Source organism: Lepidochelys kempii, chromosome 9 (assembly GCF_965140265.1).
Source record: "Lepidochelys kempii isolate rLepKem1 chromosome 9, rLepKem1.hap2, whole genome shotgun sequence".
NCBI classification, from domain to species: Eukaryota; Metazoa; Chordata; order Testudines; family Cheloniidae; genus Lepidochelys; species Lepidochelys kempii.
This window is the reverse complement of record NC_133264.1, coordinates 21,889,682-21,907,946: the sequence shown is the minus strand read 5'-3', so window position 1 is coordinate 21,907,946 and position 18,265 is coordinate 21,889,682. Positions and strand designations below refer to the sequence as shown.

Here is an 18,265-nt window from a genome sequence, read left to right as displayed (position 1 = left end):
ATTAACTTTATGGAGTTAATCATGTGAGTTAACTGCGATTAATCGACAGGCCTAATACAAAGGCACATGCTGCTAGGAAGGAGGGAGTACAAACCCACTTGAACTTTAACTCCTTTAACCTCCCTTTTCAACATCCATGAGGTGACTGAAGGCCTGTAGGGAGCTCAAGTGGGACTATTTCAGAAGAACAAAGTTGGGGGGGAAGATCAGAAGCACATTCCTTTCCTCCTGCCCCAGCCACACCAAACTGTCTCCCTCGAGGGGGACAGTGGACATGAGAGACAAGAAAGTAGCTGTGACTGACTGTTGCGGCTTCCAGTCCTGAACACTACCAGTGGCCACTGCCTTAAACTGGCAAGTAAAGCATAGTCTGCACAGTGAAAATATCTTAATACAATCCGGTTAGGGGCTTTGAATATTTAAAGTTTGTAAAAGCTACGTGATGTTATTGCAGGTGTATATTTATATTGCCAACTGAGAAGAAAAACTTCCTTTTTAGGAGAGATGTAGATGTACAGACAAAATATTAATAAGTTATCCTAGGATTAATTACAACACATACCCCAGTTCCTACAAAAAAACCCCACCCCAATATTCACTTTTAATGGCAAAATACTGCACAGTTTAGGTTTACATAAAAACTACCACAAATGTATTTGCTGTCCTCTCAGGCAGCTCATAACCCTGGCTCCAAGAATCAGTTAACTCCAGTTATTTGTAACTGCTTCTATTCAAACAATGCTCTGTCCTTGCCATGTGCTCTAGACATGTGTTTCAGGAAGTTACAGAGAGATCATGTCCTCCCTTCTGCTCAAGCTTCAGATGCTGTGTACGGTAGCAGAGCAGTATAAGAGAAACAACTAAATAGCTTTCACACCTTATATTAACATTAAAAGACCTCTACTTGTAGGCCTTGTCCACATGCAAAAGTTGCACTCAGTTGACTTAAAATTGTTTCTAAACCAATTTAATCAGTGAAAAAGACTATGTGGACTTTCTTATTTCCATTTAAACCAGTCAGGTTTCAGTTTTTTTCAAATAAATTCCTTATCTGGTTTAAACTGAAATAAGTGTCCATACAGCCTTGCACCAGTTTAACTAAATAGGTTTTAAAAATCACACCAAGTTAAATTGGTGCAACTTTCTCATGTAGACAAGACCTTATAGTAAACAGCTCAAGAACTGCTACTTGACTGGTTAAGAGGTCCAAAGGAATCATTAACTTAAAGCAGAGGTTCTCAAACTATTGTCCTGGTGACCCCTTCCATATAGCAAGCCACTGAGTGTGACCCCCACTTATAAATTAAAAACACTTGTTTATATATTTAACACCATTATAAATGCTGGAGGCAAAGTGGGGTTTGGGGTGGAGGCTGACAGCTTGCAAACCCCAATGTAATAACCTCACAACCTCCTGAAGGGTCCCGACCCCCAGTTTGAGAACCCCTGACTTAAAGTGTCTTCAAGTATTTGCCAATTAGTCTAACTTGTTAGGAATCTGGTAGTCTTGTGATGATTTAAACACCTCAGACAACTTATTTAAATTAAAGGGAAACTGTGTTTCATGACTATTTATGCATATGAAATCAATTAGGATCTTTACTCAATTTATTTTGAAAGTCAGGAGTATGGCATTTACTAAAATCCTAGAGTTCACATGAATATTTATTAAGAGAATTTATTAAGAGAATGTAATATCTACATTCTGTCAGTTTGTTTTTTATAAACAAAGTTTACATACAAGATATGTTATTACAGCAGTAATATTTGGTGAACTTGATCCATAGATGACATCACCATTCTATCAACTAGTGCAAGAATTCATGATTTTCTAAATTTAGTAGCACTATATAAGCAGCAAGGGTAGAAACAGTAAAGTTGAACAAACTGTGCTCTTACCTTGCAGCCTGCACAGCACTTAACTGGATACCCTGGTTGTCACTTGAAGCATTCTACAATAAAATCAATAACTTAGAATTCAGCCATTTTACATTTGTCATTAAGCCAAAAATGTTCAGGGAAAAATAAATATTTTTACCTGAACTATTGCCTCCAATGAGGTGTTTTGCTGGGGGGGGAAAAAAACCCAAAACAGTTAGATACAGTTTTAAAAAAAGTTAAGAAATAAACTTTAGACAGTGTTAATTCTTACCACTCTGAAATCGCCATCTATATCTGAATCTTCACAGATATCTTCATGGGGTACATTTCTTCTCTTTAACAGGTGTTCATCTCTCTTGTTCTTTAAAGAAAAATAAATTTGCTGTGTTTTGTAGTTTTATTCCCCCCCCCCCCCCCCCGCAGAAGCGGAGATGACTTACTTTTAACCACAACGTAAAAGGAGGTATTTCACTGGTACTATTAATGCTCAGACATTCAAGCCAGGCATTGAAGTATGTGACTAAGATGAGTGCTCACCATTTATGCCAGAGATGGGCAAACTACTGCCAGCGGGTCACATCCGGCCTGGCCCCTGAGCTCTTGGCCCAGGAGGCTCGCCCCCGGCCCCTCCCCCGCTGTTCCCCTCCCACACAGTCATGCTGCCGCGCGGGCAGCAGGGCTGCAAGCTCCTGCCGCTCTGAGCAGCATGGTAAGGGGTCAGCGGCGGGCGGTGGTGGTGGGGGGGTTGGGTAGGGAGTCGCAGGGAGCGAGGGATTGGATGGGGCAGAGGTTCTGGGGTGGTCAGGGTTGGATAGGGTGTGGTAGTCCTGGGGGGGCCTGTCAGGGGGCAGGGGTGTGGATAGGTCGGGGCAGTCAGGGGACGGGGGGGGGTTGGATAGAGGGTGGGATCCTAGGGGGCGTGCCAGGAGGGGGCAGTCAGGGGACAAGGAGCAGGCGCGGGTTGGATGGGTTGGGGGGTTCTGAGGGAGACAGTCAGGGGGGCAGGCAGTGGGAGGGGGCGAATAGGGGGAGGGGGCCAGGCTGTTTGGGGGGCACAGCCTTTCCTACCCAGCCCTCTGTACAGTTTCGCACCTCGATGTGGCCCTCGGGCCAAAAAGTTTGCACACCCATGATTTATACCTTCCCGAGGAACAGGATGGCCTTCTCTTGATTATAGCTACAGCTGTATAAGATTTTACTGTATGTGACATGACCTATATACAACTCATTTGTCTATATTCATCACTGAAACCACTAAATTCACTGCATTCAATTTTCTGTTAACCTTAAAAGTAATACTTTTTGTCCTAAGATTTCTTTCCTCGTCGCTCTAATGGCTTATACTCCCCCAGTCCCAACATCCACAGTTTTACCTTCTACACCCACATTTTGCTTCATCTAAAATTATACTAAACTGAACACTTTTTTTCTTGTTCCCAACTTGGCACTTATTGCTCTGGCACAGAAAGAGAATTTGAAGACGTCCCCTCCCCCAGCATCAAAATCTTTGTGGAAATGCTGTTCAGATTTCAGAGCAAACAAATCAGTAGTCTGGTATTTCAAAATATGCCATAACTATTATGGAGCATCATGTGGTTTGACAGCCTGAAAATACAGATTCAGATGTTGAAAAAACAAAGCTTGGCAAATTAGTATTCCACTTGAAAAGACTTAAGCATGGAAATGAATTTAAGATGTCTAAGTGAAAGTTAACATACTTTCCAAACATATTCCACTATCCCAATGCTGTGTAAACATTCTGCATTTTCACAGCAGCTTCTTGAATAAAAAAAAATGTATTTTTCAATGTATGGTTTCAAATCTCATCCACTAAAAATATTTAATAAACCTGACTGCTTTCCTAATTTTTCTCCATCATATATTAGCGTATTGTAGGGATGCTCATACTAGTTTTAATCTTTTAATACCTGCCAACTGCAACAGGACAGTTTTGTTGCCATCCTTCTTTCCTCACCATGTCCAAGTTCTAGGTTCCCTAACAGCCCTGATTGATGGGTGTGATGCTTGCCAGTTCAGTCCACTGGTCTCCTCCCCAACACGTGAGGCAAGTGGGAAGACAAAATAGTGGATACATTTCTATCACTAAAAGGTCACCCCAGCCATCTCTCCTATGGTGATTTTATTTTACTTAATTGGCAATAATATATGTTGAAGGATTACAGCTTTTAACTCTTGCCTCCCTGTATGTTTTGGGCTACAGTTGACTGCTGATTTAATGTCAGGAATATCTTTCCTCGCTATAGAGGAGTATGGACACCTGAGGATTTTTTGCCCTTCCCCTAAGCATGTAGTAGGCTTGACCCAATTATCTGTTTGCAAGTGTTAAGGAGAAGCCATGATCCTTGGTAAGTTGCAAGTAAAAAAGGAGTCCACTGTCATTCTTGGGAATTATTAGGACCAAAGATTATCCAAATCCTAAAACAAGGAGTAAGGACAGGATTCACAGTGATTATTGATAGAGGATGGTTTCAGCAACACAGAAATTGAAATATTCCTTAAAGCCCTAATTCTTCATGTGAGGAAGAAACCAAAATTAATTCGCCTATGTCACTGAAACCCAGTAGATGGAATGTGGGTAATGGGAACAGCCCAGCAATTACTGTTATTAGAGACAGGAAGCAAATAAAAGGTAATGCAAGCACTGGTTATCAGTGAGGCAACATCCAGGGGGATGTTTCGACTTAAAGATCTTCGTGTAACTAGTTTAAATGAAGTTACAGTCATTCATTTATAGACAGACAACTAATGTGCATTTTTAGTTCCTGACTTGGTAGCATCTGCTTTGAAGCTTCCCTCCCCACCAAAAATGTGAGTGTCTACACAGACCTTGAAAAGACAAATACAATTGGACAACATCCTTTTAAATGGTCTATAAAAAAGTAAAAAGAAAAGGAGTACTTGTGGCACCTTAGAGACTAAAATTTATTTGAGCATAAGCTTTCGTGAGCTACAGCCCACTTCATCGGATGCATTCAGTGGACTGTATCCGATGAAGTGAGCTGTAGCTCACGAAAGCTTATGCTCAAATAAATTTGTTAGTCTCTAAGGTGCCAGAAGTACTCCTTTTCTTTTTGTGAATACAGACTAACACCACTGCTACTCTGAAACCTATAAAAAAGTAAGCACTATGATTGTCTGCCTCAGACACAGAAAACTTTTGTAATTTCTACTCAAATGCCTGAGACATAAAAGTTATATTTAGTAAAAACGCTAATCCATCTTACCTTTCTTAACTCCACAACAACTTCATTTCGTTGTCTTCTCATTGTCTGAAAAGTTTAAGATAAAATAATTACAGCATACTCCCAATCTGGACCAAGTCATTGTGATGTAATTTAACGTATTTTAGCAGCTTTCTAAATATTTTACTTTTAGAAGACTGCTTTAATGTAAATAGAGATCAAGTAACTACTTTCAGTTTATCAGTATGGGATTTTATTTTGAAATATAAAACTAGCATTAAATACAGCTATATCTCTCTTTCTATTACTTAATACAATAACATTATTTTGCTGTAAAATATTTGCTCAACACTTGCATAAATTTCCTCAATCCTATTTGTCCAAAATACAAACTAATAAAGGGACTATCCAACAAGGAAAGTACAACATGGAAACAAAGAAATAAATTGTGTAGAGGGGCAGGAGGAGAGAAGTGAGGGGAATACATTGTTTACATCAGAAAACAGGGTAACAATAAAAACCCATTCTTATAAATATCATTACATGCCAATAGAGAGTATGATAAATTAAAAGGCTCTGTACAAAATTTCACAATTTTCCAGACAGAACTGTATAGCCCTTTCTGGGTTTGGGTTTTCAGAATACGTTTATTTCAGAGTTAAACTAAAATATTTTAATACAACTAGTCCAATGTTAAGTTACACTAGTGAAAACTGGTGTACCACTTGTAATTATTCACCTGTACTTGGAGGCTGCTTAAAGATTAACAGTAGTTCTTGAGACAAAAAGACTGATGTAACAGGGAAATAGCTCTGTATAAATCAGAAGCTACACTACCAGCACTACAGAAGCATAATTGTGGCACTGTAGTGCAGACATTTGTTTCAGTAAGGGAAGGGGTTTTTCCATTGCTGTAGTAAATCCATCTCCCCGGGAGGTGGTAGCTAGGTCAATGAAAGAATTCTTCCCATTGACCTAGCAATTTTTATACCAGGGCTTAGGACAGCTTGACTACATATCTCAGGGCTGTGACCTTTTTATACCCCTGAGTGACATAGCTATGTTTTAGGAGTAGGCCAGGCCTGAGCTGTAATTTCTTTGGTTATGCCATGAATACAGCACCAGGTAATTTCTCAGGAACAATACTTATAAATAATTCTATATAATTACAAAATGGTGTGCTTGGCACTTTTCTGATTTACCAATGGTATTAAATAACAGACATTTGAAAGTTTAAGTTGCAAATGGAATCACTCAAATGTCAAGAAATGCAAATGTTGAGGTTGTTGGCACAATTTTAACTATCCTCTTTTGCATATGCATTATGATGCAATTTTAATTATAGTATTGATACTATAATTCAACACCTTTAACAATTCAACAATTTAGCTACAACTAATCAGGAAAAAGATCTTGGAGTCATCGTGGATAGTTTCTAGACGTCCATGCAGTGTGCAGCGGCAGTCAAAAAAGCAAATGGGATGTTAGTAATCATTAAAAAAGGGATAGAGAATAAGACGGAGAATATCTTATTGTCCTTACATAAATCCATGGTAAGCCCACATCTTGAATACTGTGTATAGATGTGGTCCCCTCATCTCAAAAAAGATATACTGGCATTAGAAAAGGTTCAGAAAAGGGCAACTAAAATGATTAGGGGTTTGGAACGGGTCCCATATGAGGAGAGAGTAAAGAGGCTAGGACTTTTCAGCTTGGAAAGGAGGAGACTAAGAGGGGATACGATAGAGGTATATAAAATCATGAGTGGTGTGGAGAAAGTGAATAAGGAAAAGTTATTTACTTGTTCCCATAATATAAGAACTAGGGGCCACTAAATAAAATTACTGGGCAGCAGATTTAAAACAAATAAAAGGAAGTTCTTCTTCACTCAGCGCACAGTCAACCTGTGGAACTCCTTGCCTGAGGAGGTTGTGAAGGCTAGGACTATAACAGGGTTTAAAAGAGAACTGGATAAATTCATGGAGGTTAAGTCCCTTAATGACTATTAGCCAGGACAGGTAAGGAATGGTGTCCCTAGCCTCTGTTTGTCAGAGGGTGGAGATGGATGGCAGGAGAGAGATCACTTGATCATTACCTGTTAGGTTCACTCCCTCTGGAGCATCTGTCGGTAGACAAGACACTGGGCTGGATGGACCTTTGGTCTGACCCAGTATGGCCATTCTTATGAACATACCTTGGATAGTACACAGTGAATGAGACAATAAAAATTCTACTTAACTTTCTACTAATCCCTGCTTTGCTCACTGTACATTGTCCAGCCTGTGCAGAGAGCCCAAACCTACTTTGTTACCGATTCCACAGCTGTGTAAGTCCATCAATTCAGTGGATCTATTTCTAGTTTACATTGTGGAAATGGCAACTAAAATCTGATCCAAACTTAACAATCTAAAGGACTGTTCTATGTTGTTTATTATGTCCACCTTCACTATACAGATACTATTATATCTGCAGAATGTCTGCATTGTTGAATATATAGATTGGCAGATGATTGTGTAATTAAAATAAGAGTATACACACAGAAGTAAAAGCAAAGGTTGTAAAGACAACCTCATCATTAGCTTTTCCTGACCAGAATGTTTCACTTTGCAAACTTAATGATTTTTCAAGATTTTAGAAAAGTAAAAATAGAGATTTTTAAAAAGAAAAACAAATTTTGTAATATAGATCTATTTATCAGACAGAATTAGAATGTTCTGTCCTGATACACACTCAGCTGAGACCAGGGCTCCTGTAGACCAGACATAGCCGGAGTGCGTCCAAAGGCTTCAAAGGAGCCTGCTATAATTCAATATGCATTTGTGAATGTGTCAGATTTTTCCAGATGTTTAAAGTAAAAATTCAAAATTTCACACACTTGTGCATAAACAGATATTAGCAAAGGAGATTATTAAGAGGTTTGATTATTAAGTTACTGCACACATGAACAGTTTAGAATAAAGGGCATTGACAAATATTCAACTTAGAAAAAACATCTGTTTGAAAATGGTTTACCGTTATATTACAAATACAACTAAAATTACTATAACAGAATGATTAGAGAAATTATTTTCAGTTTGTTTACTTGAGCATTTATCAGTACTTTGTGTGTAGTCAGTTTCACCACATTTCCTGATTAGTCAATTCCTTGTTTGTTTGGATCTTTCACACAGTCACAGGGGAGAGAAACACTTGAAAATAGAAAATGTGATTGTAAAATTACAGAAATTAGCAGGATGATCTAGGTGCTGATGCAGTACTTGAAAATACTTGTAACTCTTCATTTCAGGTTGACTGTCACTTTAACTGTAGCTATTACATATAATTTTAATAAGATCTAGCAAAAATGACAACATATAAGTTTTTGTTTCTTTCTGTAATGAGATCTCAAGTTGTTTCTTAACAATTTGTTTCTACGGTGAATTGGAAAAGGAGAATTGAGAACCGTTTTAAATGAGAGAATTGAATGAAGAAAGAATGGTTGACTTGTTCAAGAAGGTGAAGGCTTCCAAGCATAAGGAACAGCATGGAAAAGGAGAAGGAAACTGCTGGGAGTAACACTTATGCAGAGCAAAGGAATTACCAAAGCTTTAAAGACAAGGACTTGAAGTTTAAATGTGACAGATACAAACCATAATCACCTGTATTCCTGTAAAAGTAATACGTTTCACTATAAGGAAGAGCTGGGTAGGACACATGACATCCAGTTTGTCACCTGTTACTGCTACAGAGTGACTTTTCCTTTTTGGCCAGCCAGATGAACAAAACAATGGGAAAGAAAAAATTGCAACACTAACTAGTTCCTTCCCATTCCAAGACAAATTAATCAAGCTCTCTCTGGCCTTTGGGTGATTCTTTCATTGCCTGTGGACCAATTCAGAATGAGGCACACGATGAGAAGCAAAAGCAAAACCATACCTAACGCAATTAAACCATGTGTTCTATTCTCTGCTTCAACTCTCATAGTTAAGCATGTTACAAAATGTTGCTTTAAAAAAAAAAGATTTTACAAGGAGGTAGAATACAGGAAAGTTATCTTACATATTGGTGTACAAAAAATGAAACACTGATAAAAGCGTAACAGACATCATAGGACACAGGATTCAGAAACTATAATGGCTTAATGTATCAAAAACACAGCAGAAGACCCTATGTAACACAGCTGCATCACCCAGGACAACTGGACAAGAGCCATAGTCCATAAGTACACTGTGTCCTACAACATAAAAGCACCATAGTCTAGAAAAGTGGTTGCCAAACTTGTTCCGCCACTTGTGCGGGGAAAGCCCCTGGTGGGCCGGGCTGGTTTGTTTACCCGCCGCTTCCAGCAGCTCCCATTGCCCTGGAGCAGCGAACCGCGGCCATTCGGACCTGCGATCGGCCGAACCTGCGGATGCGGCAGGTAAACAAATCGGTCCAGCCCACCAGGGGCTTTCCCTGCACAAGCGGCATAACAAGTTTGTGAACCACTGGTCTAGAAACAGGAAGTAGGCAGCACATATAATATAAAAGGGCGATCAATTAAAAACCAGGATTTTTATACTGAAGTTACTAAAATAACTGAATAGGAAGTCCAGTTGTACAGCTTGGATTTATAGAAGAGTTGATGTTGCAATCCTCAAGGTTAAGCCTACAAAAATGCAATGCCCTATACAAACAGACAAACAGTAATGCTAGATCTTTAACACTACCAGTACACTGAAAAAGATGGTTAATTTCAGAAATATATTCAGTTATTAAATAACTCCAGCTCTATTATCAAAATAAGCTTTTCTCAGCAATTCCATATGACGTTAAATGGTAAAGAGAACCAAAGGGAACTGTCTAAAGCATACTGCAAATAGAGTAAAAGAAGGTGACACCTCAACATGTTTTGAGAACATGAAGCAATAACTTTATTGGACATGTAATACTACTGATAAATTAGCATATGGAAACAATAGTTAGAATTCCGTAACATGACCTAGTAAGTAGAAAGACAAGAAACAACTGTCAGTTTGACAAAGCATTTGGGTTTCTCTTCTATACCTGAACTGGTGACAAATTATTACAACACACAGGATGAGATAAAGAACTAAAGTTATAATTATCCATTTACATGCTTTTATTGGAATATATGCACAATAGTTCTGAATCAAATAAATGTAATATAAGTGATAGTGTTTAGAACTTTGAAAATATATACAGTGTTTAATATTTTGTAACAGTTTTAATTCAAATTTCTTTACTGGCATGACATGATACACCAGCACGATAAAAGTATCTCTTACAAATACGATCATTTGTTGAACTGATACTAGCACTAAATGCAGGTGTCATCTCGTGGTACATCTCAGGCTACAGCTTTCAAACATGCCCATCACTATGGTATGTAGATGCCAAATTCCTCCCTGGATTGCAGATGCACACCTGCTGTGATGTTAGCATTACCCATCTCTTCTGCACCTATATTACTTCTGTTGGAAAGCCAAGACTATACAAGTGATCTCTGGCAGAAGTAGTGCAGCAGAATTTGAGTTCAGGAAATTGGAGGCCAGATCCTCCTGTAAAATTACTTTATGCCATACCACTGACAAATTACAGACCTAGTTGAGGGAAGGGGGCAACCTTATTTCACGCTGATCCCCCGCAACTATGGCTAATGGAATTTAGAGTGGTTTTCTTTGTGCTAAATTATGGGACCGACTCAGTTCAGAACACAAAAGCCATCTTTGCAGTCCTTTCCTTAACTGGGTGCTTCTAGGCTGCAACACAGGATCTAGGACTGAAAGTTCAATCTCCACTTTGGGGTACATATTTAATTTTTTAGGTATTGCATATTCTTACATATTAGTAAGAAGCAAACAGACATGTTAAAAGGAAAGAAATTTGCCACAGATGGTTCCCTGATGCTTGCTCCAAATCCAGGATTCACAGTTTCCCCATTCCTGGCATCTGCCTTCCACAGACTTTTGCCTGCACTCTCTGTAGCGTACTCAGGACTAATGTCACACTGAGGGTGTGCTATGACAGACAATCCCCTACTATCCTCTTGCAATCAGCCAGGTTTCCCCCTCAGCCTCAGGTTTCAGTATTTCATGGGCAAATTATTTATTTGTGTTCAAGATGCTGCGGTCTATCCAGAGATAAGGAAAGCAAATAAAAAAAACCAAACAAACCACCACAAGTACTTGCACTGACAAATATTACAGCAGGAACACCAGAGAGGTAATGGTGACACCACTAGATCACACCTCACAGGCATGTTCAGGCAGCATGACCCCAGCACTGATGCCCGACAATTTAAGAGGTTCTTCCTCAAACAAAGGCCACACAATCTTGCCCATTTGATAAGAGCTCCAGCCGTCATTTAACAAGTTAAATATCAATCAAGATCCTATAGGCAGATGAATATATCATTTTGGGGCCTTCTTGACAAGAGACCAGGTAAATTTCTATCCTTACTCTTGACCATGGCTTTCAAAATAACACAAAGTCTCCCTATGATCTCACTGGGACTGTTAATAGTTACAATCCCCTCTATGTGCATAATAATAAATTAGGTCCTGCAAATGAACTAAAGCAATGCTACATTGCAGGAAGAATAGTATCTTTACCCAGAGTTGGATACTAACACGATAATTCTAACACTGGCTTACCGTCACCAACTTGGAGTAAGACCCAATATGCAGTTTCAAGAAACACAGGGCTGTACACTGTAGGAGTATCCTCTACAAAGGAAGAATTACTAATGGTCTAAACAGCTCATCCAATACGACCATCAGGAGAGAGGAACTTAAAGCTCTGTTTGGATCTAACCAGTTTCTTTCTTGTTGAAAGACTCTCAGGTCTTGTCTACAGTCAGCATTAAACTGTTTCAGACTATCGTGGACAGTGGACTCTGTGATAACAGCACAAATAGCTCAAACTTTTCAATTACATACTTTATTATTGTCCCTCACTAAACCACTGACTTTCAAAATTTTCCACAAAACACCAATTCTGGAAACTGCCACAGTTGCTTAGAGAGCAATGCAACTGTGCTAGCACAGAGTGGGACAAAACTGCAGGGGTTCAAAACATGAATCAACAGAGTTAGCATGGAGACACTGAACTGTTTGTGGCTAACCTGGTTCTAGACCACTGGTTTATTCCTTTAGGGAATACACAGCCTCAAAATGGTATTAGTGAGGCAAGACGCAACGTTTGGTTTCAAGGCTTACAGTGCTATATCCAGAGGAAGTGCCAGAAATAGAATAGGCTGGTATTTCATCTATACTCACAGTAAATGGAAAAGCAGCTCACCTCTCTGACTCAAAGAGCGCATAAAAGAAAAAAAAAAAAGAACAGGCATATGACCCATGCTTCCAGTGCAAAAGGCAGGATGACAAGACTAAGGAAGAAGCTTATGTACCGGTCTTACCCGGCTGTCCATTTCATTCCTGGCAGATGGACATACACAGTAATTTATATATAGTTTTGTTAACACAGCTATAGAGAAAAAAGGTCAGTGTGATAAAGTTGGCTTTTCTGTAAAGGCTCACTTCTTCCTGTAATTTTAAATATTGTCTGCACAGATCCACCTTAACATTTAATAAGCTTTTTCAAGATTTAGGAGTTATCGATTTATTATACTTTGTACAGTACTCTAGTATTCAATATGGCGAATACTGAGACAGCATGAACATGTAAGAGCTAATATGCTATGACCCCTTTCAGTGGACTGATTTTGAGAAGAGAGATCAGGACGACACTGACAGCAGACTAACCGGAGGAAACAAGCGGGCATATAAGTAAAAATCTGTGCAAAGATGAATTTTAGACACTTTCTGAACAATAATAGTGTCATGCATTACCCCTTACAGTCACCAGAACTTCAGCTGAATATGTAAACTGCACGATTTGAATGCAACATATCCATACATGCATGCTTGTGTATGAAGGACTTTATGAAAGTTTACAAGATACAAATAGAAACCTAGTGCCAACTAATTTTCTGTAGTACTTGAAGACGTTCATAGGTATAAGCAGAACTTGGCCGTGAAATGTATGTACACATGCAAGCATGTGAATTAGACATTTTAAAGTTTTCTTTTATTGTCTATCTAAAACACAAAAATGCTATAAATAAGAAGCCTGTAGCTTAAAACGTTCCAATTAAATACAGTCTAAAGTTACTGGGGATTAACGCTGTACCAATGTGTGACTTTGAACAGAACAGAAGCACAAACTTTTGAAACTGAATCACAAATAATCTTTATTCTCTTGTCTTTCCACTACTAAATCCTGAACGCTACTCTTTAGTGACCATTACACCTACCTATTAATCTGGCATTCACTGAAACAAATGCAAAAGGTAGTTGTGCAATCTGTACAAAACTTTTTGGTGTCTTTTTTTGGGTGTTCTACTATGGGATAGAAGACCAACTGAAATTTTGTAATAAAGAAACTAATGGATAAACGGCTAACTTTAGCAAGGGACTACAGTATTGGAATAATCAAAAATTCATTTCTGACGTGAAGAGATTTTTTTTTCTAAAAACAATGCAATATTAAATTTGCATTATGAACTAGGTCAAAAAAGATCATTAACAGTTTCTAAAGCAGAATACTTGACTAAATGCAGCCATACATTTCATGCTGTAATGAAAAAATGTGATGTAGAAACAGTTAATAAATAAGAATGATAGTCACAAGCCTGAGCTATTGTATGAAAAATGATCATCCACAGTAGTTATTTTAAGTACTGAGTATATGTTCCAAGATTTGTTAGAGAGAGGTCAGTATCTAAAATTTAACAAGACTTAACAGCTTAACAATGTTTTCATTTTGCACCAGGCTCCTTTAATAGCAGATAACCCCCCCCCCCCCACTAATGGCACACAGCCTACCTGAAATTAATAATTTTAGAAGATTTTTAAACTCTGTACAAAGAAAAGGAGGACTTGTGGCACCTTAGAGACTAACAAATTTATTTGAGCATAAGCTTTCGTGAGCTACAGCTCACTTCATCGGATGCGTTCAGTAGAAAATACAGTGGGGAGATTTACATACACAGAGAACATGAAACAATGGGTGTTATCATACACACTGTAAGGAGAGTAATCAGGTAAGATGAGCTATTACTAGCAGGAGGGGCGGGGAGGGGAACGTTTTGTAGTGATAATCAAGGTGGGCCATTTCCAGCAGTTGACAAGGGGGAGGAGGGGGAGAAGAGGGAGGAATAAACATGCATTCTTACAACTACAATACTCACCTGCTGAAGTGAAGAAACAGATTGACAGAGCCAGAAGAATACCCAGAAGTCACCTACTACAGAACAGGTCCAACAAAGAAAATAACAGAACTCCACTAGCCATCGCCGTAAGTCCCCAACTAAAACCTCTCCAATGCATCATCAAGGATCTACAACCTATCCTGAAGGACGACCCATCACTCTCACAGATCTTGGGTGACAGGCCAGTCCCTGCTTACAGACAGCCCCCCAACCTGAAGCAAATACTCACCAGCAACCACACACCACACAACAGAACCACTAACCTAGGAACCTATCCTTGCAACAAAGCCCGTTGCCAACTGTGTCCACATATCTATTCAGGGGACACCATCATAGGGCCTAATCACATCAGCCACACTATCAGAGGCTCGTTCACCTGCACATCTACCAATGGGATATATGCCATCATGTGCCAGCAATGTCCCCCTGCCATGTACATTGGTCAAACTGGACAGTCTCTATGTAGAAGAATAAAAGGACACAAATCAGATGTCAAGAATTATAACATTCAAAAAATCAGAGAACACTTCAACTTCCCTGGTAACTCGACCTCAGGCCTAAAAGTGGCAATTCTTCAACAAAAAACTTCAAAAACAAACTACAAGGAGAGACTGCTGAATTGGAATTAATTTGCAAACTGGATACAATTAGGCTTGAATAGAGACTGGGAGTGGATGGGTCATTACACAAAGTAAAACTATTTCCCCATGTTTATTCCCCCCCCCACAGTTCCTCAGACGTTCTTGTCAACTGCTGGAAATGGCCCACCTTGATTATCACTACAAAAGGTTTCCTCCCCGGTCCCCCCCACTGGTAACAGCTCATCATAAGTGATCACTCTCCTTACAGTGTGTATGGTAACACCCATTGTTTCATGTTCTCTGTGTACATAAATCTCCCCATTGTATTTTCCACTGAATGCATCCGATGAAGTGAGCTGTAGCTCACGAAAGCTTATGCTCAGATAAATTTGTTAGTCTCTAAGGTGCCACAAGTACTCCTTTTCTTCATGGTGAAATAGTTTTACTTTGTGTAATGATACATCCACTCCCAGTCTTTATTCAAGCCTAAGTTAATTGTATCCAGTTTGCAAATTAATTCCAATTCAGCAGTCTCTCATTGGAATCTGTTTTTGAAGTTTTTTTGTTGAAGAATTGCCACTTTTAGGTCTGTAATCAAGTGACCAGAGAGACTGAAGTGTTCTCCAACTGGTTTTTGAATGTTATAATTCTTGACATCTGATTTGTGTCCATTTATTCTTTTACGTAGAGACTGTCCAGTTTGGCCAATGTACATGTATTACACATATCACTAAGTCCCCCTGCCAATTTCTGTGGTTTTACAAATTTTCCTATTTTAAAATGTTTTCCCCTCAAAGAAGACAAACAGTGTTAAATTACTATAAAATGCCTAAAATAAACAAGCTAAAATAAATATTTTCCTCTAGATGCTTTCAATAATAGTAATCTTACTGGCTACTTGAAACAAATATAGGTAAAAAGTTTCCCAAGAAGAGGGTGATCTTTAAATTGATGTGTCTCTAAAATTTAATCAATAACTAAAACTAGACATGCTATCACATTCCATTTCTGTGTGTTATCCAAATTACAAAGGCCTATGATTTTTGTGGGAAGGATTCAGAATTAACATATATACACAGTACAACTTCAGGGAACCAACATTAAGATGCAATGTTTAGGCATCAGAAGTAGTAGTAGTGATTTAAGAGAACTCAGTTATATTTTTTCATACTAAATTTACAGAAGAGAATGAAATGTACATGGTTAGTTTTAAATAAAAACCTTCACAATAACATTTCTGGAATTATAATACAGCTTGTTTTAATTTTTTGGGTTTTTTAATATTTGGAGAGCAACCAGTGAACATCTCGTTGGGGAAGGTACTTTCTACACAGACAGCAGAACCCCATTTTCTGAATCCTTTAATATTAAACTAACCATTTATTCCCTGAATGCTTTACACTCAATTATTTCATTATTTGACATCCCCAAACATTTCAGGTAAACAAAAAAGTAAAAAATTATATTGGCGTATCTGATCAAGGTTCAAAACCTAGACATTATTGGATCCTGGATTATTCCTACATGCCCAAGTAGCAGAGATTCCTCCCCCACCCTGATTAGTGAAGGAGAGCCAAATGCATCCTATACTTTCAAAAGTAGACCTCCTATAGTCCTACCCATGCCTGTGTGTCATCTCAACGTTAGATTATACTATGCGTTACCACATGTTGAGCCCATTCAGAAATTGAAGTTAGAGCAGAGAACAGATGCCCACTTAAGTGGTGTTTCATGCAGATAACATTATGCCAGTGTTCTGGGATCTTAACTAGACCTCCACACAGAAACTATTGGGAGCAAGGAGCTGATTTTAATAGAGTATACTTTATGAAGAAACTCTGAATTGCTTAGGACTGGCGTACTTGACTAATTGTCTCTGTCCCATATGGTATTAATGCAGCAGCTCCTATAGCTGAAACAAGGACCATCAACGACAGGACACTTTTCAGTGAGGGTCTTCATTGGCCGAAATCAGAACTGCTTTCATCACTATCTGGGAAGGGGGCGGATTGATGTGGTTGACATCCAGATGGTGCTTGACACAAATCATAACAGTGCCAAATCAACGTGAGATTGTACAAAATATATTTTACTGTACTTTAACTGTTTCCATAGTGCTATAGCTGCACCTGCGTTAGGGCAATGAGCAGTTTATAAATAATATTTTGCATTTTAACTATGCATTGCCCTGTAGGTACTCCACAAATACATTAAATATTGAAACAACTCGGCTACCGTGCTGGCTGAAGCCTTCCCTCCGGTATCACAGGTTGACAAGGAGCAGTAAAATAAAGTACATGAAGCCTGAAGCAAAGACATAACACGAGCACTAGGAAGAGCTAAGAGTAAGTGGCACTCCCTCCATGTCAGTGGCTACCAGCTTCTTACAGAGAGAAGGACGAGAAAGGTCCCCCTACCCCCATATCCACACACCCGTCAGCAGCCGCCCTGTTCCTCTCCCTCTCCCTGGTGCACAGCAAAGAAAGACACCCACGGAAGGGAAATGCCGAAAGGCTTTAACTCCCCCGTCAGCGCAGACACTCCCCACTCTGGGCAGCCACCCTCAGCCCCACAGCTGTCCGGGTGAGGAGGGGAAGACAGCCCGTTCCCGGCTGGGGAAGCGAAGGGCTCAGCCCGTCCGCGCTCACCCCCACCTCAGTAGCTTCCCCCGTGAGGAGAAAGGGGAAGACACTCCCTCCCCTCCCCAGCCGGCAGTGCAGGCCTCAGCCCCAGAGCAGGCCCTCGGCTGATACAGCAGCAGCAAGGAGGCGGTGGTGCCGGGCGCGGGATTAGGAGAGACGCCAGAGCACAGCGGCCCAGTCCCGCCGCCATGCCCGGCCCCTCCCGCAGGGTGCTGTGGGAACTACCTCCAGGTCGCGGCCTTTGTTCTTGAAGTTCTTCAGCCGTTGGTTATCTAGTTTCTCGTTGTCGGCCATGGCGGGAGAGAAGGAGCGCGGCCTCCCCCCGGGCCTGCCGGGATCCCCTGCCCGGCGCCGCCTCACTCACACTCCCTGCCCGTCCGCGCTGCGGCCTGCGCCACTAGGCCGCCGCTGCCACTGCCGCCTCCGCACTTCCTGGCTTCCTTCCGGCCGCTCGCTAGCTTCGGCTGCCTAGGCCGCGAAATGTGCCGGTAACCAGCAAAGGGACAGAGCCGAGGTGGGAGGGAAGAGGGGACGGGAGGGGAAAGGAGGAGGTAGCCTCGATCTAGCCGTCCGAGGCCACGCCCACCCCTACGGGCCGCGCTCTCTGATTGGCTGTGGAGACACGGGCCGGCGGCGAATGGGAGAGAAGAACTTGGAGGGAGGGGGCTGAGTTGGGGGAGGGAGTGGAGGTGAGAAGGCGGGGAT

At 40.3% G+C, this 18,265-nt stretch overlaps 1 protein-coding gene across 1 annotated transcript in view; it reads right to left on the bottom strand.

The window, feature by feature from the left end:
- Positions 1 to 18,096, bottom strand: part of KPNA4 (karyopherin subunit alpha 4) — a 61,518-nt gene extending 43,422 nt beyond the window's left edge. The window contains exons 1-5 of the mRNA XM_073359521.1: positions 17,786 to 18,096; positions 5,127 to 5,171; positions 2,153 to 2,242; positions 2,039 to 2,068; positions 1,900 to 1,952 (exon numbers count right to left, since the gene is read on the bottom strand). Of these exons, the coding sequence (XP_073215622.1) occupies positions 1,900 to 1,952; positions 2,039 to 2,068; positions 2,153 to 2,242; positions 5,127 to 5,171; positions 17,786 to 17,854 (287 nt within the window). The 5' untranslated portion in view covers positions 17,855 to 18,096. The remainder of the gene's footprint in view (positions 1 to 1,899; positions 1,953 to 2,038; positions 2,069 to 2,152; positions 2,243 to 5,126; positions 5,172 to 17,785) is intronic.
- Between the last annotated feature and the right edge of the window lie 169 nt (positions 18,097 to 18,265).